We start from the raw sequence: 22,372 nt of genomic DNA on the forward strand, positions 1-22,372 counted from the left end.
GGCACAGCGACCGTGGTCAGACCTCGGGAAGGGAGGGGGCTCCAGGAATTCACAGGCACTCCGTACATGTGTGGGCAATGATGCTGGTGTTCCCCCAGCCCCTAGGCGTCCGATGGAGGTCTCAGGCCTGGAGAAGGGCCAGGCCTCCCCATCCCAGCCTTCCTGCCATGTGCTTGGGCTGTGGCTGTCCCGTGGCAGCTGGGGTGGGGTCCCCATTCGCCCGGGCAGGGCCCCCTATCTAATCAACCTGGGGATCAAGGTTGACACGCAGGAGAGCCAGGAATCTGAGTCATCAGCTATCCCAGGGGCCCCGTTCTCCGACCACACGGTAGCAACTGGGTTTGGAGGTGGATGGTGGCCCATCCCTTCTTGCCCTGTTTGCTCCCCCTGGAGCTGGCTGTGGGTCCCCAGGGGTCGGGGACCCAAGAGGAGCCAGTATAAGCTGGTGGTGGGAGAGACCCGCGTTTACATCTAGCTCTGGCTGCTTCTGCCCAGCCTGATGCTCCTGGCTTCCCTGGCTTCTCTGTAAAACGCAGGTGGCAAAATTTCATGGTGCATGCAGAGAAAGGATCGCAATGATGTGTAAAAGCACTGAGCCGGGAAGGAAGCTCAGGGCCAGTTCAGCCCGGCGCCTGTGGCAGGGAGCCTGGGGGACCCTGAGGCTGGCGGTCTTGGGTGGGGTGCAGGGCAGAGGGGCCGGACTCCCGTGTTAATCGTTACACCAGGTCCAGAGTCTGCCCTCCTGGAAGGCAGGGGAGAGGGGGTGGATGCCAACCAGGTGGGGCAAAGGGAGGGGCCCTCTGGTCTGGGCCTGCCCCGCCCCCAGACCTGCCTGCCCCCTTATCAGGGGCTGGGCAGGGTCTCCCCTGATCCTGACCAGACTGTGCACTCCCGTCCCTGGACTGCTGGATCCTCCGTGCCATGGGGACCCTGGAGACCCTTCTCCTGCTCAGCGCCCTGCTCCTGTCGCCGGCTGAGGCCCAGCAGGGTAGGGCTCCGACCTCTGGGGCGGGGGCGGGAGGACGGGTCGTGGGGATGGGCTTGGACACAGGCTCGCCATCTCCCCCTTTGATGAAAAACCGAGGCCTCCGAGTGGGCAGGCAGAAGAGGAGTGGGGTCAGGCCCCTCTTGGAGGCAGCCTCCCTAACTCCCCCACTCCCTCTGGGCCTCCCACCTCATCCCTGAGCACCCCTTCCTCTCAGAGCCCCGTCCCCTTCTCTAAAACCCACCTGGGTCACTGCCTGGGACCTGGGTTCAATCCCTGGTCAGGGAACTAAGGTCCCAAAAGCTGCGGCGCAGCCAAAAAAAAAAAAAGAAGAAAGAAAAATTTTAAAGGACTTCCCCAGCGGTCCAGTGGTTAAGACTTAGTGCTTCCACTGCAGGGGGCACGGGGCACGGGTTCGATCCCTGGTCGGGTAACTAAGATCCTGCGTGCCGCAGGGCTCAGTCAAAAAACAAAAACAAAACCACCTGTGAAACCCAGCCCCTTTCCAAGACTCCTCTGTCTGAGCATCCCCTGCACCCTTCGCCCCCTGTCCTTTCGGGGGCCCCCCACCTTTCCCATTTCTGAGTCTCCTCTGCCCCAACCTCCTAACAGCCTCAGAGCGCCATCTGAAGCCATGGCTGGTGGGCCTGGCTGCTGTCGTGGTGTTCCTGTTCATCGTCTTCATCCTCATGCTGGCCAACCATATCTGGTGCTCCAAAGAGAGGTGGGAGCCCCTTTCCCCACCCTCCATCTCCTCCCCACACCCCAAAGCGCTGGGCACCCCCTCCTACCTCATGACCCTCTCCGGTCCCTTTCTTGTCTCCCCATTTCCCTGCTCCCACAGCTCAGGACAGCCATGCAGCCCCCCTCTCTTGCTTCCTGGAGTCCCCCCAGCCTGGGGGAGACTGAGGCTGAGGCTGCCCCCACTTCCCACCCTTCACCCGCCCTCACCCCTCCATCTCCATCTCTTCTGCAGAACCGAGGATGAAGAGGAGTCCGCATTCAGGATGGATCCCTGCTCGAACGAGGAGGTGGACCTGAGGTACTGCCGTATGAGCATGTGTAGACGTGTGTGGGGGTCAGGGGGTCTGCGTGAGGCCCCTCCTCGAGGAGGGGAGGGGTGGGTGTGCGCGGATGACCTCTTTCTGTCCTTGAACACCTCAAGCACGTTCCTGCCCCAGGGCCTTTGCACTTACTGTTGGTTCTACTTTGTACACCTTTCCCCATATCTTCTGGCTGGCTCTGTCTCTCCTTCAGTCCCTGCTCAGATGTTTCTTCCTCACAGAAGCCCACCTTGACCACCAGCCTTCCTCACACTCTCTCTGCCACAGCCCTGCACCTGTCTTTGCATGTATCACCAGCTGAAATTATCTTAGTCATTTACCGGTTTCTCGACACTAGATAGTGGCTTCCAGTAAGTGAACAGAACTTAGCTTTGGTCCTGCCTCTGGCCCCAGGGCCCGGCACAGGGCCTGGCACACAGTAGGCACTTAATAAATACCTGTTGAACAAGACTGTGGTGTGGGATTGTGTAGGGACTGTGCACAAGTGTGTGATTTGGTGTGGGTGACTCTCCTGGGCTCAGTGTCTCCCATGATCCTGGCTCAGGGATGCAGGCAGGGCTGGGGGCTCTTTCAGGGCAAGATCCCAATTTGGGCAAAGGCTTGGGGACAGAAGTAGGAGCTCAGGAGCTGGGAGGACACTATCCTGGCTGGGAGATTCTCAGCTGAGCCCAAGATGCCTGAGGGACAGGTGTGGGCCAGACTGTGCTTTGTCTACGACCCAGCTCAGCCCCAGTAAAATGTGATTCCTACTCCCAGGATATGCTGGAGGTTCCAGATCCCATAGGTGCTCCTAATTTGTAGTTTCCTCCCTGCCTTATTCATTCCTCCCTCCATCCATCCATCCACGCATCCACCCATCCACCCACCCACCCATCCATCCATGCATGCATTCGTCCATGCATCCTCCCATCCATCCATCCTCCCATCCATCCTTCCTTCCTTCCTTCCTTCCTCCCATCCACCCATCCTTCCATGGGACAATTGACCCTTAGTTTCTGCCTTTGTGAAATGGAAATAACAAGGCTGCCTTGTTAGGGCTGTTTTGAAGATTCAACAAAGATTCTTTTTGTAAAGCGCTCATCATAAGACCTGGCACAGGTAAGTGTTCGTTAAATGGGAGTGACTGTTTCTTATTGTGGTCTGGGGCCTTTGTGTCCCTACAGTAAAGAAGACAAGAAGGGGAAGAAAGAGAAGGAGAAAAAGGCCGAGAAGGAAGGAGAGAGTAACTTGGGGCTGGAGCTGGAGGAGAAAGAGGAGCGCAGAGACCAGGAGAAAGTCAAGAACATGGCCATGTGAAGACTCCTCAGCCGCTGCCTCCAGGCAGCCCCCCAGGGGTGCCCCTTCCACACCCTAGAAGCAATGACCTGAACCTGAAGCCACTGCAGTGACTCCATCTGGGGTTGAGAGTACAGCGTCCTGAATGAAGAGGCTTGGGACCACCCCTCCCCGCTCAAGGAGGGATCTTTGTGCGTTATGTGGTCTATATGTGTTATGATTTGTACCACCTGGTGATTCTTCTTGCATTTGGAGAGCACTCCTGGTTACTGAGAAAACCCAACCCCTGCAATTTCATGGCCCCACCTGCTTCTACCCATTGCCTGATTTCTTTGCCCTCTGCCTGATATCTATCTGCCAGAGCCTCCTCCCTCCCACTCAGCTTCAGGACCAGTATCGGCCAGGGACTGCCTCTTGGTGAAGAGCCCTTCAGAAGGCCTACTGTCAGCCCGTGGGACTTAGTTTCCCCTTGAGGAGACAGCTTTTGGGGTTGGGGGTAACGCCCAGGCAAGGGTGGGAAACCAAACTCCACGGTGCCCAGATACCCTGGGCAGATTAAGCGCTCCCCCTGCAATCTCGATTCTGCTGTCCCGAGCCCCGAGGGCCGTCTCCTAGGAAAGCCTTGCTCCCCCCCCGCCCCAACCCAGGGTTTTGGATCACGTGACTCCATTTCTGGGAACTGGGTCTTGGAGGGTGCGGTGCCCCCGCGTGCGCGATCTTGGAAAGGGATCTTGGAAAGGGATCCTCCCTGTTTCCAACCTCCCCCCTCTCCTCACTTTCTACGGGCCCTGGACCTTGCCCTGGATGTTAACCATTTCCTGATGAGAACTTTGATAAAGGCTGGCATTTAGGGCTCCCTTTTGGAGCAGGTAGCTGCCGGTGGTAGGATCCAGTCCAGAAGGCGGGGAGCTTCTGTCTGAGAACATCCCAGGATCGTCCACTAGGGGGCAGAAAAACCATAAATTAAAAAAATGTAATAATCTCCCTAATAGGTGCTCCCACTGAACGCCTAGCATCCTTATGGTCTCCGTCTCGGTCAGTTTGCAATTAGTCTCATTTTCCGGCTGAAAATACTGAGACTTAGAAAGAAGGAAGCCACTGGCCCAGCTCTCCCTGGCTGTTGCTGGCAGAGCTGGGATGGAAGCCCAGGCTGCCCAAAGGATGGGGCATGTGCAGGCTCTGGCTAAGGTCAAATTTGGAGGTTCATGTCCCAGGATGGGAGAGGGTTGGGGTAGGGGGTGTTCCTAGCTGGGAGAACTATGTTCTTTGGGGATGCTGTGTGGCCAAGGGGAAGTGGCCTGACCTCTCTGAGCCTCGAGTTGTCTCCTCTTCTGCAACGTGAGGACAAGAGTTCTGACCGTCAGAGTGTGAGGCTTGAAGGAGGTGCCGGAGCTCAAGAGCCACTGCAAGACCTGGCACATAGCAGGCGCTCAGGAAATGAGTTCCCCATCTTTCCTGAGCCTCCCCTCCCATGTCCCTGGCCATGGGGAGTGACAGGGTCAGGATAGGCCTCAGGGAGATGGGGGCTGGGACGGACGCTTGGGACCCTGAGCCCCTCCCCATGGTGCCCGGAACCCAGTGAGGGGGCCCCACCCCCGACTTCCTGCGGCACCGGCCACATCCTGCCCTGGGGTGCCCTGCGCAGGCCACTTCCCCCTCTGGCTGGGGCGGCAACCTGCTGGACAGGGGCGAGGACAGACGGAGAAGGATGGATAGATTCCGGACGACCCCTGGCCAATTCTCCCTTCTCGCAGCTCTGGTCCCGAGGCTGGTTCAGGCCCAACCCTGTAAGGCCCTGGGAGGGAGTGGGAGCGCGGTGGGGAAGAAAGTCCCAAGCTGGCGGCCAGGCTGCTGACCTCGCCTTGCTCCCACCCGCAGTGGCCCAGTGGAAGCCGTGGCTGGTGGGGCTAGGGGCTGCGCTGGCCTCCCTGTTCCTCATCTTTGTCCTCACCTTGGTCTATGCCATCTGGTGCAGCGAGCCCGGGGACAGGTGGGTCCTCATCTTTCTGAGCCCCTCCCTCTCTAAATCTCTAAATCTCTCCTCTGTAAGCCCCTCCCCTCTGTGAGTCCCGCCCCCTAAGCCCCTCCCCGTGTCGGGCCCCCTCTTAGCCCCTCCCCTCTCCGAACATCCTCCAAGGAAGCCGGGCAGGACCAGGGGGTAATTCTTTTTTTTCTTTTTTTAATAGATTTATTTATTTATTTTTGGCTGTGTTGGGTCTTCGTTTCTGTGCGAGGGCTTTCTCTAGTTGCAGCGAGCGGGGGCCACTCTTCATCGCGGTGCGCGGGCCTCTCACTATCGCGGCCTCTCTTGTTGCGGAGCACAGGCTCCAGACGCGCAGGCTCAGTAGCTGTGGCTCACGGGCTTAGTTGCTCCGCGGAATGTGGGATCTTCCCGGACCAGGGCTCGAACCCGTGTCCACTGCATTGGCAGGCAGATTCTCAACCACTGTGCCACCAGGGAAGCCCCAGGGGGTAATTCTTTGATTCAGAATCCATGGGGGCCTCACATAACCTCACTCTCTTCTCTCCTGACTGCCGACCTGCAAAATGAGGGTGGCTTCCTCACAGAGAAGCCCATCCCTAATATGTGTTTCAGTTGGGGTCTGTAAAATCTTTTTTGGGGGGAAGGGGTCTGTAAAGTCTTTTTTGGGGGGAGGGGGTCTGTAAAGTCTTTTTTGGGGGAGGGGGTCTGTAAAGCCTTTATCACCCCCCACGCGAAACCCATCCATTTATCCATCCACCTGTCCTTCCCTTCCTCCCTCCAGCCGTCCATCATCCATCCATGCATCAGCCCTCCCTCCCTGTCTCCCTCTGTTTCTCTCTCCTTCCCTCCCTCCAGCATCCAATCCTCCATCTGTCCACCCATCCAACCACCCACCTTCCCACCATCCATCCACCCATCCGTCGGTCCATCCCCCATCTCTCTGCCTGTCCACTCACCCACGGTTTTGAAACCCCTTATTGGTTTTGGCTCATGCAGCTCACCTATGGGCTCAAGCACTTCCTTCGTGTTCAAACGGGGCGGGTGTCCTAAGCTGCCTGAGCCTCGTCGTCCCCTTCCTTACCATGGGAACAACAAGGGTGCCTGCAGGACTCAGAGGTTCTGTGAGCATTGTAAGAAGCCCGGAACACTGTCTGTCCTTATTAACTTGGGTTACCTGGGCCCTTCTTGTCTCCACAGCAATAAAGAGGAGGAAGAGGAAACTGTGAGAAATGAGGAGAAGGAGGGAGAGGGCGACTGGGGGTTGGAAATGGAGGAGAGAGGGGCCTCCGAACCATGAAGCAATGGCAAGCTCCTCCCCGTGAAGGTTTCCCACTCATCTCCTCCAGGCAGCCACCCAAAGATGCCCCAGTGCCTTCTCCACACCCTATCAGCAAGGACCCGGCCTTGGGGCCAATGAGATGACTCCATCTGGGATTCAGGGTAAAGTGGCCCTTGAGTGCAGAGGACTGAGGACCTGCCCCAAGTCCCTCTTGGAGGGCTCTCTGCGCGTTACCTGGTCGCCCTGTACCCGTTCCCAAGCTTGGTCTCCACCGGATGATTCTTCTTGAGCTTGGAGGACACTCCTGGTACAAGGAACAACCCACCTCCCCGAGACCCCCTGCTATCTCGTATCTCTACCCAGTCTGCATCGCTGGCAGCTTTTGGCCCTTTTGATTTCTTCTCCCACCTCCGATTTCTATTGCCCTTTGGATATCATCGGAGAAGCCAGGTCCTCCTCTTGCCCACGTGCAAGCTCTTCCAAGAGTTTTCCAGGCCTGCTTCGACGAATCCATAGGAGTCACTTGTCTCCCAGCCCCCCTCCTGGCCTCGGCTTGTTACTCCTGAACGTGAACTTTGAGCTGGCTCAGGGCAAGGCCGTTTCCTGGGAGATGAGGGCTCCTCCTACCTTGTGCTGATTTCGGGGCACAGTCCTGGAGGCTGGGACTCCCAGGGCCTGGGGTGAGGGTGCAGGAGTGCGAGTAGTTGCGGGGGGAGCAGCAGCACCACCCCTTCTTCCAGTCCTGCACTCCTTGTGGGGAGGCGCCATGGAGAAGGGGAAGGAGTTGGAGTCCCCACTTCTTTGCTGTGTAGCCCCGAGGCAAATAACTTGACCTCTCTGTGCCTAAGTGTCCTGTCCTGTAAAAGGGGAGGATAATAGATTCTTCACAAGTCGTCATGAGGTTTGAATGAAATACGGTCTACAGAAATCCTGAGCGCAGAACCCAGCTGCCCAAAAGCGTCTAATAAATGTCGGCTTTTCGTTATGCTGAAATGGTGAAGATGGAGCGGGGCAAATGGGCCTCCCACCACAGACTCGGGGGATCCTGAAGGTCAGAGGGTGTTTTCCGACGGCAGCTCTGGGAGGGCAGTTTTCTGCCCTCCAGTCTCCTCTGTGCGAGATCTGGGGCTTCCGGGTGGGTGGCAGTGTTGAGGGGGTCGGGAAGGGAGAAGGGAGGGGCTATCGGGGCTCCTCCCCTTCCTCAGGGGGCGGGACTTCCCCACTAGGGGGCGTCGAGGGGCGTTTGGAGGGGCGTTGTTTTGGTTGTCGCAAGCCTGCCCCTTTTATGGCGTTTAGTGGGGAGCCAGGGCTGGGACAGCCCCTCAAAGCCAAAAACTGCTTCACCCCAGGGCCAATGGATGAAAAACACTGAGGCTTTCCTTGAGATAAAAGTACAGATTGAGCCCCCAGCCCGGCTGAGACGCGGCCCCAGGATGAATCTCCAGCCCCTGGCTGAACCCTCCATCCCAGCTGAACGCCCACCCCCGGACTGAGCCCCTCACCCAAGATGAGATCCCCACCCCGCAAAGAAGCTCCTGCTAGAGCTCCCCTTCCACCCCTCCGCCAGGAGAGCCGGACTGTGGGGATGCGGGTCAGCTGACCCCTCCATCCGGGATCCGCTTTCTGGGTCCAGGTCCTAGGTCCTCCCACAGGGGGCGCCAGAACCTCGCCGCTGAGCGCAGAAGAGCCCACCCCGCTTGGGGGTGGGGCATGGGAAGGGTACGTGTCCATCTTGGAGGGGGTCTCGGACTCCACCGCTGCCCCCCAACGATTGTGTCTTCTGTGCCTGTTACTGGGCAGCAGCGTGGGGCTGCGCACCTGCGCGTCAGCGTCGGCGCACTGCACCTGGGTCCCTCTCCGTTCGTCTTGCCTTCGCTTCGTGCCTCAGTTTCCCCGCTAGTGAAAGGGGATATAAACGTCCTTCCCGGGGAGGCTTGTGGGTAGGATGGAAGGAGGCTGTGCAGTGGAAAGCTTTGACTGCACGTCTTGGGTGTCCCTGGGGGACTTGGAATGGGGGCCAGGATGGGGGACAAGGTTTCAGACCCCAACCTCCAAGGAGGAGAAGTGACTGCCCCTCACATCCATGATGCTTCCCTGACCCCAGCCTTTGAGGAGCCCCTGTGGCTTCGGGGTAGGAGCTGGACATGGATACTGCCAGCTCTGAGTGGTCAGGAGTGGTGTGGAAGAGACGGGGGTGCTGGGGTGCTAGGAGGGCTAGCAGGGGCTCTGCCCAGGCAGGTAGAGAGGGCTTTCTGGAGGAGAGGGTATTGGCACCAAGTTGTCCTGTCCTACCTCTGCTCACTGCCCCCCGGGGCTCCCACCTCCCTCCTGGGGTAAAAGCCCAAGTTTCCCCGTGGCCCACAAGGCCCTGGATGACCTGCCCTGTCCCCTCCCTGCCCTGACCTCCTCCCTCTCTCCACCTCGTTCACTCTGCTCCAGACACACGGGCCTCCTTTCTGTTCCTCCAACACACCAGGCATGGTGCTGCCCCAGGGCCTTTGCATGGGCTGTGCCCTTTGCCTGGGAAGCTCTTCTGCCAGATTTTCAGGGGGCTGTTTCTCTCCCCCTATTCAAATCTGTTTAAACGTTACTTCCTCATGTGAGGCCGACTCTCCTATCCCTTATTCTGCTTCATTTGTCTCCTTGGCACTTACGTCCTCCGACATTTACTTATTTTTATCGTTTATTGTCCATTTTCCCAACTTGGAACTGTAAGTGCCATGAAGGCAGATCATTTGGGGTGTTTTTTTGTTCTCCACTGTGTCCCCAGTACTTGGTACCCAGCAGGTACTCAGGAAATCTTTGTTGAATGAATGGGAGTTTGCTAGGTGGAAAAGAAAAAAAAAAGAGGGAAGACATTCTGTGCATTTTTGGAGCACCAACTGTGTGCCAGGCTCTGTCCTTGAAGCCAGGTAGGAGGTGGAGTCCCCTGTGCCTGGCACAGAGCAGGTGCTCCATAGATGCCTGTGGAATTTGTTGATCAAGGACTCTGGGAGAATCCTGTAACTGGTTTCCTGAGGCCGCCTGCCCTCCAGCCTCTTCCCTTCACTTTGGTACAGAACACAGAAGAGCCCGAATGGAACACAGAAAGGAAGACCCAAGACAGCTAGAAAGAGTCGAAGCATAGCTTGTTTAATTTTTATACATTTTTTCTTTTTTTTGCCTTTTATTGAATCTTTTATGGAACCCCCCTTTTTCATTTTTTCATTTTTTTTTTTTTTTGCATAGGGAAACAAACAAAATAATAACAGCCAGAGTCACTTTCTGTAAATGGTACTTAGGTAGGCGCGTCAGCGGAAACCAAAATGACTGCGTAATATACAAGGTTATGATCAGAGTATGATGTGAGGGCGCAGGGCAGGGGAGCCGGGCAAGGAGAAGGCTGGGCCTGGGTCTGCTCAGATGTCCCCTTGTCCCCCGTTCTGTCCCCACCTTGGGGAGGAGGGGGAGGAGGGCAGTGAGCCCGGCCCGAACCTTCTCCCAACATGGGTTCATGAGCATGGGGTGTGTGCGTGTGTGTGTGTGCGCGTGCGCGCGTGTGTTGTATCCGGTGTGCGCGGCAGCAAGCGAGAAGCAGAGTAAACTATCCTGGTAATATCGGTAAAATACAAAACGGGGGTAAAACACCCTCAAAAAACACCTCAGAGGGAAAAGGAAATTAACAGCAACACCACCAAAAATTTTAGAAAAAAAGAGAGAAAGAAGGAAGAAAATTCAGAGAGGAAAATGGGTCCCTCTCCCCTCTCTCTGTCGTCCCTCCCCCCACGACACGTGTTCTGTCCCTCAGACACGGCTTGTCCCGCCCCCACGTGCGGTCCTGGGGGGTGGGAGGGTGACAAGTTGTGGGTAGGGGCCAGGACCCCTGGGTGTGAAGGGGCTTTGGTTTCAGGGGGCCTGGCTGGGGCCCAAGATTGGGAGGATGGGATGTCGATGCATTTTTGGGAATGGGCTTTGGGGTCTCACCACTAGAGGGGGGACTGAGGTAGCTCCTGTCCCTTTTCCAGTGGGTCCCCTTCTAGCCAGGTGGCGTGAAGGCAGGGTGGTAGGGAGGGTGGGAGCTTGGGGGGTGCGGGACTTCCTTCCTCTCCTGGAGCCTTTATTCCTGTTGGATCCCACCTCCTCTTTTCTGAGGCCTAGGGGACCCCCAGGAACTGGGGGAGGAGAACCCCAAAGCCACACCAGCAGACATGTGAGGCACTGCTTGGGAAAAGTCTGTTTTGGTATCGCTGGCAACAAGTCCTGCTGGGATCGCTCTGGGTCTGTCTCCCTGCCTTGCCCGGGGAAGGGGCTGGGTGGGGAGTGTGGGCCTCTGGGGCCAGCTCGGACCCCACGCACTCTGAAATGCTTAGGGATACATGGATGGCGGAGAGGTGGTGTCAGTGTGGAGATGAGACCCTCAGGAAGTGTCCAAAGTGGCAGAAACAGGGAAAGATGGGAGGATGCAGGGGATGCTGGATTTGAGGATGGGTCTCTGGAACCTCTCGCCCATCACCCTCCCTCCCCCCCGCCCCACAAAAAAGTAAAAATCAGGGTCTCAGAGAGAGAATCCAGGCCAAAATAAAAAGTAGCCACTGTATAATCTGTATTATGAGAAAAAAATTCCAAAATTATACACACAAATATATATATAATGTATAGTATAGCCCTACACTGGAGGTCAAAGTACCGTCAGAGAAGCCAGAGGAGGGGTGTGTGTGTGGGTGTCCTGTGTGCTGTCTCTTCCAGGGGGCTGGACGGTTGCTCCGGGCCCCGGGATCCTGCCTCACTGGCTGCTGTCCAGCCAAATCTGCTAGCTCTTGATCACTGCTGTCTCCGAGGACACAGAGAAAGTTCTGGAGCAGGGAGGGGGGTGCTGAGGCTGAAACTGCTGCTTAGGGAGCTGCAGCAGCCCCCCACCCCGCCCCATGTCTCCTCTGGGGTTCCTTTCCGGTCTGATTGTCTAGCTCAGGGTGGGAATCTGGGCTCAGAACTCGGCCAGAACCGGGGTTCCAGACCTGGGCACGGGGCACCCTGGACCCCCGCCCCAGTCAGATAGGGCCAGTTCAGCTTGACCTCTCCACACCACCCTCTCCACCCAGGTTGGGGTCCGGTGCCCTCCCTCATCCAAAGAGAGGGATGGGGGCAATTTGCATATATCGGGGAGGTCTCCTTAGTCTTTTCCACAGCAAGGGCTGGACGCCAAGGTCAGGCTGGGGGACTCCGTATGGGATGGACAATGGGCCAGTGCGCCGCAGGTTTGAGATGTCAGTTTCATCTATGTTCAAAAAAAAAAACAACAGCACCCAACCCCCTGCCCGCCCTCCTCCCCGGGCATCGACCCAAACTGCAAAGGCAGGTGAGCTGGCCGGTTCCTAGTGTTTCTGCCTTATCCTGACGCACAGCTGGGGGCGAGGAAAGGTGGAGCTCTGGGGCCCCGGGGGGTTTTGGAGTGCGGGCGTGAGGGACAAGGTGGTCCCGGTGAAGCCCTTGGGGGAGGGGTCCTGCAGGGACGGGCCACCCACTCCCTGTGCCACTGGCTGCTCCCACTTCCCTGGGGCGGGCAGGGGATGAAAACCAGAAATCAGCCCCCACGGAAACTGACAAGCATGGCCTTGGGCTCTCAGGCCAAAGGGCAGTTCTCAAGGGCAGTGTCAAGGCCCAGCTGAGGCCGTGGTCTGGGCTCGCCCTCTGGCCCCTGGGGCTTGCTGAGGTGACTTTTCAAAAGAAAACATGACATGAGCGTATGGTGGATGAAAGCCAGGGCCTGTCTGCAAGGCCCCAACCAGCTCTGGAGACAACTGTAAAGTCTGAGGTGGTGGCCAGGGAATGAATGGGGACCGTCTGCCTGGTGGATCCCCAGAGGAGATGTCTGAGGGGCTTGGGGACGGCCAGCCAGAGGTGGCAAGGATGGAGGACCCGGTCCTTTGGTCCTCTTGCCTGGACACCCCACTAACTGCTACTGTCTCAGCTTTGGTTGAGTGAAAGGCAAAGGAAATTGGGGAAAAACAGAGAGAAAGAGAGAGAAAGGAAGGAAGGAAAATACGAGAAAATAAAACCGAGGAGAAGACAACAGCACGGCCAGCCCGCTGCCCACCCCTGCCAGGGCCTGGGACGCTGTGCCCCTGGCTGCCCCTGCCCCCTGGCCCCCCGGCCGGGCCTCTGATGGCTGAACTAGACCTACAGGTACAGACAGACAAATATTGCATATATTGGGTTCGGTTTTTGTCTTTTTGTTTCACACCAGACCCCCCTCCACAGTTACAGCTGGAAGACGTAGTAGAACTGGGTGGGAGAGCAGGAGGGTCCTTCCTGCCACCCAAGGCCAGTCTCCAGGGGTGGGTGGGCTGGGTCCTTTGGCAAGAAGGCAGGGGGCTGCACAGGGGGAGAAGGGGCTGGGGGCGGGACAGCGATTTGACCCTGAGCCAGGGGGACGCCAGCCTGAGGGAGAGGGGGGACCGGGGGAGTCTGGCTGTGGGTAGGGCGGCCGCCCCACGGGCGGACCGCATGGGTCGCGGGTGCATGCGTGGCGTCTGGGGGGCTGGCCTGTGGCCCAGTGAGGGGAGAAGCCCTTGCCCGGTGTCAGGGGACACCCCTGAGGTCTGTCCGCCAGCCTCTGTGGGCAGGGGATTCGGAAACAACCCCTCTGGAGACCGAGGGTGGGGCTGGGGGGGTCGCAGAGCACCAGGGGGCACCCCCAATGCAGCAGGAGACATGGAGACGCGGCCAAGGGTGGGCTGGGGGTAGGGCAAACCGTGGGGCGATTGTTCCGTGGATTGCTTTTTTTTTCAGCAATGTGATTTTTAAGCATGTGATTTTTTTGTTTTAGCAATGTGATTTTTTTTAATTCTTAATTTTTTTTTACAAATAGAAATACATCCCTTTTCAATTTTTACTTTTTATTTCATGTCATTGCTTTGTCTTTTTTTTTTTTTAACTACACGAGCAGTGCATGCAGCTATCTGTGTGCGCTGATATTGTTTAAAGGTAATACTTATTTTTGGAAGGCAAGGCACATCATGTGGTAGAAAATTTCGTGCAAATTAGGAAACATGGAATTTTTTTTAAGGTTTTTTTTTTTTTTGTATCTTTTTTTTTTTTCTTTTAAAGAGGAGGAGGTGGGGGGGAGGGCTGGGGGAGGGCTGGGACAGGGAGATAGAGCCAGTATCATTCGCCATGCAGTTTCAGCCGCCGCGAGCTGACGTCAGGAGCCAGGTCACAGGAATCCTCGACTAAGCACCATGCAAAGTTAGGTAGCTGGGGGCTGCCAGGTGCCCCCTCCCCTCCCCCACCTACCCACACCCTAAGGTTCCCGGCTGAGAAGCTTCTGGATACCCCAACTACACAACCCCCTGCTCTCCTGGAGAGCGGCCCATGCTTTGGTCCCCAACAGCCACCCGGTGGAGGGGCCCTGGGGACAGAGGGACGGACCAAGGGTTCTTGAACCCCTCCGGACAGCGGGAGTGGGGCTGGTGGGGAAGGGTCTGAGGGGGAGGGGTCGTTTCTCTTTATGATCGAGTGGGTTCACCAAGCCCCTTGGGCTGGTTTGGGAGGAGGAAAGTCTGGTGTCTGGGGAGGTTGTGGGCGGGGGGGCGCTGGCCGGGCCCGGGGCACCGGGGTTTCACCGGGAGAGGGAGGGGAGGGCCAGGCTGGGAGCAGGTGAAGCGGAGGCCTGCCCAGGGCCATGGCTTTGGCCTGGGCCCGGGGATGGAGGTCAGGATTCCCCAGCGCCAGGCATGGAGGAGGCCAGTTGGGGCTCAGACGGGTGGGCCGGGAGGGGTCCTTGTGTTTGGGCCTGGTTACCCTAGAACACCTAACACCCCCTCCCAGGCTCCCCACCCAAGATGGCCATCCCGGGGTGGAGGCATGGATGGGGCCGGGCAGCTGGGGTGAGGGGGCACCCGGTGGCCCCAGGTTTAGTGTTTTTTGGAGCGGCTCAACGGAAAATGTTTAGCAGATGGGAGGCCCCCTACAAGGCTGCAGGGAGCCCCGAGGCGCTGACCCTCCCTGCCCCCAGCCAGAGCCCCCTGCCCTGTCCAGGCACACGTGGACTGCACCCGGCCTGGCCTTCTCTCCTTCTGGCGGCCCAGCTGCGATGCACCTCCCGGCTGTGTTCGGCGGGGGGTGGGGGGATGAAAGTGCAAACCGTGGTCCCCCTTTGGGCCGGGAGGCACCAGGGAGGGGGTGTCGCTCCAGGATGTAAGGCACTGGCAGAGTAGGCGCTGGCGGGGGGCGCAGCGCCCTCCCCAGACCCCACCCCCGTGCCCCAGCACGGCAGGACGCTGGGGGGATGCCCAGCTCTGCCCCTTGGGCCCACTGGGCGGGGTCCCATCGCTCTAGCTCTGAGTGGGGGGCATAGCAATGAGGGGTCAGCAACTGGAGGGGCCGGGTTGTGGGGGGGAGGCTGGAGGATGCCCACAGCCACTCGCTTCCCAGCTGGACCAAGGGGAGGGGGGGCGGGCGGTGGGAATCAGGCACTTAAACCACTCGCTCTCACCTCCCACACCTCCATGGGCTAAGCGGGGTGGTGGGGTCCTCCCCATTCAGGGCTTGGGTGGATGGAGAGTCCAGAGCAGCCCCGGGCCCCTCCGCTCCACCGCCCCCAGCCCCCTCCTCGGAAAGTGCATTTCTTACAGTGTGTGCAACGCGGGGCCCTCCCCCGGGGGCTGGGGTGCGCTAGGGTGGCCTCCTATGCCTGGGGCGGGGTGGGCTGGGGGTCATTTGCATAGAGATGTCTCCCAAACCGGGCCTGCGCGCGGGGTCAAAGACCGAGTCCCCGGCGCGCTCTGGGCGGGGGGCGGAGACGTCCACAACCGCGGGGCACTCCTGAGAGAGTATTGGCCATGCGTCCTTGTCCCCCGGCGACGCCCGGGGTCTCCCCGCAACCCTCTTCTGCCCCAGTCGCACCCCTGCCCACCCCAGCCTCTGCGGTGGCCTCTGCTGCCTGCCACCGGGGTCCTCGCCGGCCCCCCGGGGGCTGCCTCCCCACTTGGCAAACACTGTCCCGGTGGCAGTGGCGATGGGGGCGCGCGGGAGAGGCGGCCTCGCTGGGTGTCCTGCCCCGTCGGCTGGGCATGGGCACCAGGCTGCGCTCACCTGGTCCAGGGCGGAGGTGGGGGCAGCCAGCCCTCCCAGAGCAGCAGCGAGAGGAGATGAATAACTTAGGACGCCCCGAGCGCCCGCTCCCAGGGGCGGTGGGGCCTGGCCCTCCGGTCCGGTCCGTCCGGCCGCAGCATCCCGAGAGTCCGAAGCGTTGCCATCTTTACCTTTTATCTTCTTGGTTGGGTGGGTTTATTTTTATGTGTGGTTTTCTTTTGTTTTTGTTTTTTTTCCCGTTTGTCTTTTTTTTTTTCTCCTTTTTTTTTTTTCTTTTTTCTTTTCCTCCTGTGTGTTATGTGTCTGTGTGTTTTGTCTTTCGGCCGGGCTGGGAGTCAGCGGGGTGTTCTTGCTTGCTCTAGCTTGCCACCGAAAACGTGGGCCGGGGGCCGGCTGTGTGGCTCCCCGCGATTCCCGGGACGAAGGAGCAGGGCGTGGGAAGAAATCTTTCTTATCCCAGATACCAGGACTGGGCGGCCCAAGGGGGACACGGAGAAAGAGAAGGAGAGAGAAGGGGAGAGATGGGGGTCAGGCTCCGCCAGCCACTGCCCATACCCACTGAGGCCCCCCTATGTAGCCCTGGGACCTGGGACCTCTGTCTCCCCTATCCCAGACCTGGCATAACCTGCTGGGTGACCCTGGGCAAGTGACTTTGCCCCTAAGCAGAGCTGCTAGATAAACCTCAGGATGTACAGTGAAATCTGAATTCTAGATAAACTATGGATAAATCTGTTAATATAAGTCCATCTCATGCAACTTTTGGGATATACTTATGCTAAAAAAATTTTTTTAATCCTTTATCTGGAATTGAAATCTACCCGAGCATTCTGTGCTTTTGTTTGCTAAATCCGGCAACTGCACCTCATTGCCCTGAGTATAAAATAGGGGAGGGGATCTGCCCACCTTGTCCGCAGAGGGTGACATTTTCCCATTTAACGGTTCCCCCAGAACCCCCATGAAAGAGGGACTACTGCCCCCCAACCCCGTTTTGCAGTGAAGAAAACCGGGGCTCAGAGAGGTAAAGTAACTTGCCCAAGTCCACCAGCGTGGGAGGGGAGAAGCCAGAATTCGAACTCAGGCCTGAGAGGCCTCAGTCCTCGCCTGTCCCCCTGCCTGGGGCTGACCCCTTAGCCTGGCCTTTGAGGGGGTCATGACTCCCACTTTCCAGAGGGGGAGACTGAGGCTCCAGGTCAGGTGGCCAGGTCTGCATGGACAGCTCTGGCCTGGGTCTCCACAGGGAAGCCGCTGTACAGACCCTTCCCCTGGAAATGCATCCAATTCGCCTGTGTGGGGCGGGCCTGGGGGTAGGTAACCCCCATCCCCACCCCGCTGGGGTCACAGCAGCGCTGCTCCCCCGCCCCCTGCTGTAAATCAATCGTACCCCCTCCAACCAGGCCACCCTGCAGCCGCTGGGCCATCCCATCGAACTGGCGCCATGGCTCCCAGCCCCCCACCTCCAGCCAAGTTCAAGTTCATCTTGGCCATTACCTCATGTCTGGTTTCCGTTGGCAACCAGACAGATTCTGGGCGTGACCCTCCCTGGTGGTGGCTGGCCTCCCCTAGGCCCTTCCTCCCTGCCTCCTCCCCTTCTAGGCTCTCTGCCCATAGCAGGGGGTGGGGGGGGCACCCTCAACTCAACACCGTCCCCCATCGGCTGAGGGGGAGACAGAGGCCACGCGGTGCCAATAGTGAGTTCTGGCATCCCCCTGGCCTGGCTGGAGCCACCAGTGTGGCTTTGGGCATGTGGCTTAAATTCCTCTGGCCCTCGGTTTGCTCATCTGCTGAATGGGCGTGATGGGCAAAGAGCTTCTGGTGTAAAATGCTCGGCCGCGTGGACCCCTTCACACAGCGGAGGGGGTGGGGGTGTCAGAGCCCACAAGAGCCCCACTCTGGGGGCCAAAGTGATGGATGGCTCAGGACTGGGGGTGCTGATGGTGAGAGGCGGGGGTGGAGGGGATGAAGAAGGTGGGCAATCGATCAGGGAGAGATCAACCGACATCGATTGGGGGAGGGGTGTTGATTGGGGGGAGAGGATATTGATCAGGGGGCAAGGCACTGACTGTGGGGAGGGCAGGAGATGGAAGGGCAGGTGGTGCGCGGAGAGAAGCCGCTGCAGGCTGGGGGGCGGGGGCCGGGGGTGGGGGCAGAGGTAAGCCAACCCGCCAGGAATAATGAAGGCGGAGGAAGTGCTGACTGGGCCAGAAAGGAGAGGCCTCTGGGCCCTGAGCCCTTTGCAAAGGGGCTCCAAGAGGGGGGAGCGGGTCTCATGGCCCCTTCCTCCCCACCTTCCCTCCTTCTGGGGTCTGCCGGGGGGGGGGAGCCTGAACCCACTGGGGGACTTGGGCGCCCTTAGTCCAGGGACCCGTGGTCCAGCCTGCATGGTGCTGGCGGGGTCCTCCACCAGACCCAGATGGGGGGGCCTCGCCTTTCCCGTAAGTCTTGGGGTCTCTCATCCGTCTGTCACCTTCCGTGCCACCCTCCTCCACCAGCCCCACAAAGTTCTTTCCAACTCCCAGCCCTGGCTGCGCTCCTCCCTCCCTCTCATCCTTTCAGTGGCTCCCTTTGGCCCCGGGGCCAAAGCCCACATTTGAGGTCTTCCACATTCAGGCTGTTTCCCCATCATTTCCAGCCCTTGGCAGTGCTGATCCCCCTGCCTGGACACCCTACTCTACCTGACACCAGGTTCTTACCCCTCCCCACCCAGGTGGGGCCCTGGATGCGCCCCCCGACCCCCAGGTTCCTCCACAGCCCCAGACCCACTCTTTCTGGGTCCCCAGCAGGGCCTGCTGGCCAAGGGGGGTGGTGACCAAAGGTGCCCCCCTCCCCGGCACCTTGGTTTCCCTCCCCTTGCAGGCCATTGGCTCCGGGTGGTCCCCTGTCCCCCCATGCAGGGGTTGACAATGGGGTGGGGGGGAGGCTGGGGAAGGGTTAAGGGGCCAGGGCCCCCTCCGTGTCATTTTTATTAGCTTTGCTTTCTGCAGCAATTAGGACACTCCCAGCCTCCAGTGGGGAGGGCTGTCAGGTGGGGGTGGGAGAGGAAACGCCTGGCTTCCTGAGCACCGGGGGGGCAGGGGTGTCTAGGCTGGGACAGAACCCAAAACCCAAGGCGGGGAATCCTGGGGCCACCCCAGCTCGGTGGGTGACCCTGACCAAGTGACCCCTCTGTCTGGATCCTGGCTGGGGCTCTGTAAAGCAGGACACTTATATTTTGGGTGGGCGAGGGTGTGGGGGGTGGTCTTGGCCTTCCAGCGCCCTTTCTGGATAAAACTGGTCCCCTAATGCTCCAGACCCTTCAAAGACTCCCAGGAGGTGCCCAAGGCCAGAAGAAGAGACAGGTTCAGAGCTCCCCCTGGTTAGCCCTGGTGCCCTGACCCCAGCACCCCCAGCTAAAGTCTGGGCAGGGAGGGAGGGGGGTAGCCAGGTCCTGCCCACCCACTATGTCCCCCTGAGCTGCCAGCAGCAACCTGGCCAGCCTCAGACGGTCGCCAGGGGTCCCCGCTGTGGCGGGAGGTTCCTTGGGCCTGGTCAGCGTGGCTGATTCTGGTCTCATCCTCATCTCCGGGGATGTGGCTACCACTCCACCGCCTCCCCACGCCTCCCCATGAACTTCACTGCAGGGGACCCTCCCAAAGTGGCTTGAGGATCCGAACCTGACCCCTGGGGACCCCACAAATCCCCATACTCTATGGCTCTGGGGATTTGGAGCTGCTGGGGAGCCCTGAAGAGGTTCCTCGGTGCATCTGGGCCTCAGTGGGCCTGCAGCAGCTGGTGCTGCCCTCTGGCTGTTTTATATCCCGTGACCCCCTCCCCAACACGCACCAGGGAGCACGGCTCTGGGGTCCAGCCACCACCCTTGAACATCCCCTGCCAACACACTCCTGGCTTGCACGCAACACAGATGTGGACCCCGGCCCAAAGGCCGGTGTTGGGGACACGTGGGCAGGGGCTGAGGCCACCTCCCACCGCGAGAGAAGCTGGGAGCCATGAGTCTCAGTTCCAGACCCATCAAAGCTCTGCCCTGCACTGCTGTGCAGCCTCACGCAACTCACTCCTCCTCTCTGAGCCTCCTTGTCTCGTCCTCAGCCAGCCTCACGCCCCCCACCCTGGTGCACACTCAGCTGCAGTGATGCTAACCCCGCCTCTGCCGCCCCACTCCCACTTCGCAGGCTGGAGCCAGGGGTGGGGGCTTGCATGTCCTACCAGGAGGCCCCACCCCCTGCCATGGGCTGCCTCAGTTTCCTACCTGCCCCTGGTGTCCTGGGGTCCTCTGGAACCCCCACCCTCCCTCTCCTGTGGTCCCTCCCTGCGGCCGGCGTGGGAGGGGATGAAGGCTGGGGGGTTGAAAGCCTGGGCTGACGCGCTGTGTGATCCTGGGCAAATCCCCTTGCCTCTGCGAGCCTCAGTCTTCCCATAGGTACAAATGGGGCCAGGGCGGTGAAAATCCCAGCCCCACAGCAGCTCTGCCAGGAGTGTCCCCTGGCAGGATTTGGGGCCATACCACGTCCCCGGGCATGGGCTCGAGGCCCTGGAAGGGGCTGGGAGGCTGGCCACCATGCCAGGGGTGCGGCTGGCGGGAGCGGCACGGGACCCAGCAGGCCGGCCTCTCCCTGCGCGCCCAGGCCGGCCCCTCTGCCCTGCCCCTCCCACCCCCCCACCAGCCGGCCTCTTGGCCCCTACCTGTGCCTGATAAATGCCCGTTGGATCCCTTGGTCCTAATCCCACAAAGGAACGGTTTGCAGGGGACGTGCCGGGCGTAGAGTAGGCTGCGGGGAGGAGAGAGACCGAAAGCCCGTTAGCGCAGGGGCGGCGCGGGAGCACCAGAGAGGGTGGCCGCTGCCCAGGGTCACACAGCCAGGCCTTCACACCCAGCACCCGGTGCCTCCGAGCTTGCCGCCCTCCCCCGATGGTCCAGGCACCCCGAAAAGCCCACGGTCTCGGGCCCCCGGGGTCACGCGGGCAGGTGTCTGCTGAGAGGGAAGGCGCAGGATGAAAGTTTCATAATCCAGAAGCCGCCTGTGAATTATTCAGAGTGTTCCACTGCCTGGTCCATCCTGCTCCTGTGGCCTGCATCCCGCTGCGTGGGGTGCCATGAATTATTGAGGACGTTTTATTTATTAATTTCCCTCCTGGAGAGGGCATGGGGAAGGCTGCGTGTGTGCACATATATATGTGATTATATTTTAATCGCACTATGTTTTGCCGGTGAGTGAATGATTCGCAACCCAGGCTGGGGAGGGGACGGGGGTGGCGGGAGGGTCCCCATGTGGTCTTCACCAGAGCGCAGATAAGTGGGAGGCGGTGAGGCTTGGGGGATTTGGGGGAGGGGGGGTGGGAAGCAGGCTGCACCTGCAGTTCAGAAGCCGGTGCAGGGGAAGGAGAAGAAATCCATGTTTCTCCCTCGTCTATTAAGCGTCACTGTAAGCCAGGCACTGGGCACCATCCCATTTTAACCCTCGGCAGCCTCAACGCGGCAGACGTGAACATTATGCCCATTTCACAGATGAGAAAGCAGGGAGAGTAGGTGAAGACCAGCGCTGCATGCCAACTCTGTCCTCTGCACCCGGTCTCCCGCTAAAAGTTCTCCCTGATCTATTGCACTGACTCACTCGCCACCACCCTCTGGTGACTCTCCCATTTTGCGGCTGAGAAAACTGAGGCTCAGAGAGGGGAGGACATTTGCCTAAGGTTACACAGGGAGCGAGATGCAGGGGCAGGATTGCAACCCAGTGCCCTGGGCTCCATGATGGTGTTTGGAGAAAGCCCGTCTGCACGTGAGGCTGCCCCAGGTCTCGGCAGGCAGTGGATGCTGGGGAAGAAATACTGGGGTGCTGCATGCGGGGAGGGGGGCTGATGGGGCCCAGATGGAAGGGCTGGCCCCTCCTGCTTGGGTGGGGTGAGGAATCTCATCTGGGGAGCGAGGGAGAGAGACACCCAAAGAGAAAGAGGATTTAGGGAGAGGCTGGGAGCGTCCTCTGATGCCATCTACCACTGACGGGGTAGATAGACCCCAGGATGGGGATTCTAGGAACCTCTTCCCAGCCTGGAGCAGCCCTGGACTGGGGTGGGGGGTGGCAGTGGGGGGGGGAGGTGCCCTGGGGGCTGGAGAGCCGTAATCTGGAGCCACATCCGGAGAGTGGAAAGTTCTAGAAGGTTAGGAGACCAAGCCAGGGCCTCCCACCACGCTACCACCTGGACCCACAGCCAGAGAGCAGAAAGTTGCAGAAGGCGAGGCAGCCAACCCAGGGCCTCCTGGGGTCAGGTGGGCAGGCAGGGTGTGTCCTGTCTAAAGATGTGGCCCAGCCCAGGCTACCAGCAGGAACAGGGCCCACTGGGGCCAGTTTCCCCAGAAAATCCGGAACTCTGGAATTTCTATGTGAGATGTCATGATTTTAAAACCACCATCGCCACAACAGATTCTCATTTTCCTCAGACAAAAGGCTTCTGGGGGCCGGGTCGGGCCCTCCCACCTCCAGTTTGAGATCTTCACCTACTGCCAGCTGCTTGTTGCACGGAAGAGGGTTTAGAGGCCCAGAGGGGGGACACGGGGGCCCCAGGCCACTCGGCCAACGGGGGCGGACCCCAGACTTGCCCCTGGCCATCCCCTCAGGCTGCCTTGGCCCTGTGTGGACCTGACCACGTGGGCCCCAGGCCTCCGTCTGGGGACCCACCAAACTCGCCGGTACCCACCGGGCTGGGCCTGAGACCCCGACCCC

General features: G+C 59.5%; 2 protein-coding genes across 4 annotated transcripts in view; one reads left to right on the forward strand and one right to left on the reverse strand.

Moving 5' to 3' along the window:
• Nucleotides 1-921: 921 nt before the first annotated feature.
• Nucleotides 922-3,345, forward strand: SMIM24 (small integral membrane protein 24; the record flags this gene model as incomplete). The annotated part of the gene is made up of 4 exons (XM_079701443.1): nucleotides 922-988; nucleotides 1,598-1,709; nucleotides 1,962-2,027; nucleotides 3,213-3,345. The coding sequence occupies 4 exons, from the start codon at nucleotides 922-924 to the stop codon at nucleotides 3,343-3,345; spliced, it is 378 nt and encodes a 125-aa protein (XP_079557569.1).
• Nucleotides 3,346-13,362: 10,017 nt separating this feature from the next.
• The window catches only part of NFIC (nuclear factor I C), a gene marked incomplete at its 5' end in the record, with an annotated part of 61,218 nt that continues 52,208 nt past the window's right edge, over nucleotides 13,363-22,372 (reverse strand). For 2 of the 3 annotated variants that reach the window (XM_079703535.1, XM_079703533.1), the window contains one exon: nucleotides 13,363-16,128. In XM_079703535.1, coding sequence (XP_079559661.1) covers nucleotides 16,111-16,128 — 18 coding nt within the window. In that variant the 3' untranslated portion in view covers nucleotides 13,363-16,110. Of the gene's footprint in view, nucleotides 16,129-20,336; nucleotides 20,423-22,372 lie in introns of all 3 variants that reach the window. The other variant, XM_079703534.1, reaches the window with a different exon arrangement.

Source organism: Hyperoodon ampullatus, assembly GCF_949752795.1.
Source record: "Hyperoodon ampullatus genome assembly, chromosome: 4".
NCBI classification, from domain to species: Eukaryota; Metazoa; Chordata; class Mammalia; order Artiodactyla; family Ziphiidae; genus Hyperoodon; species Hyperoodon ampullatus.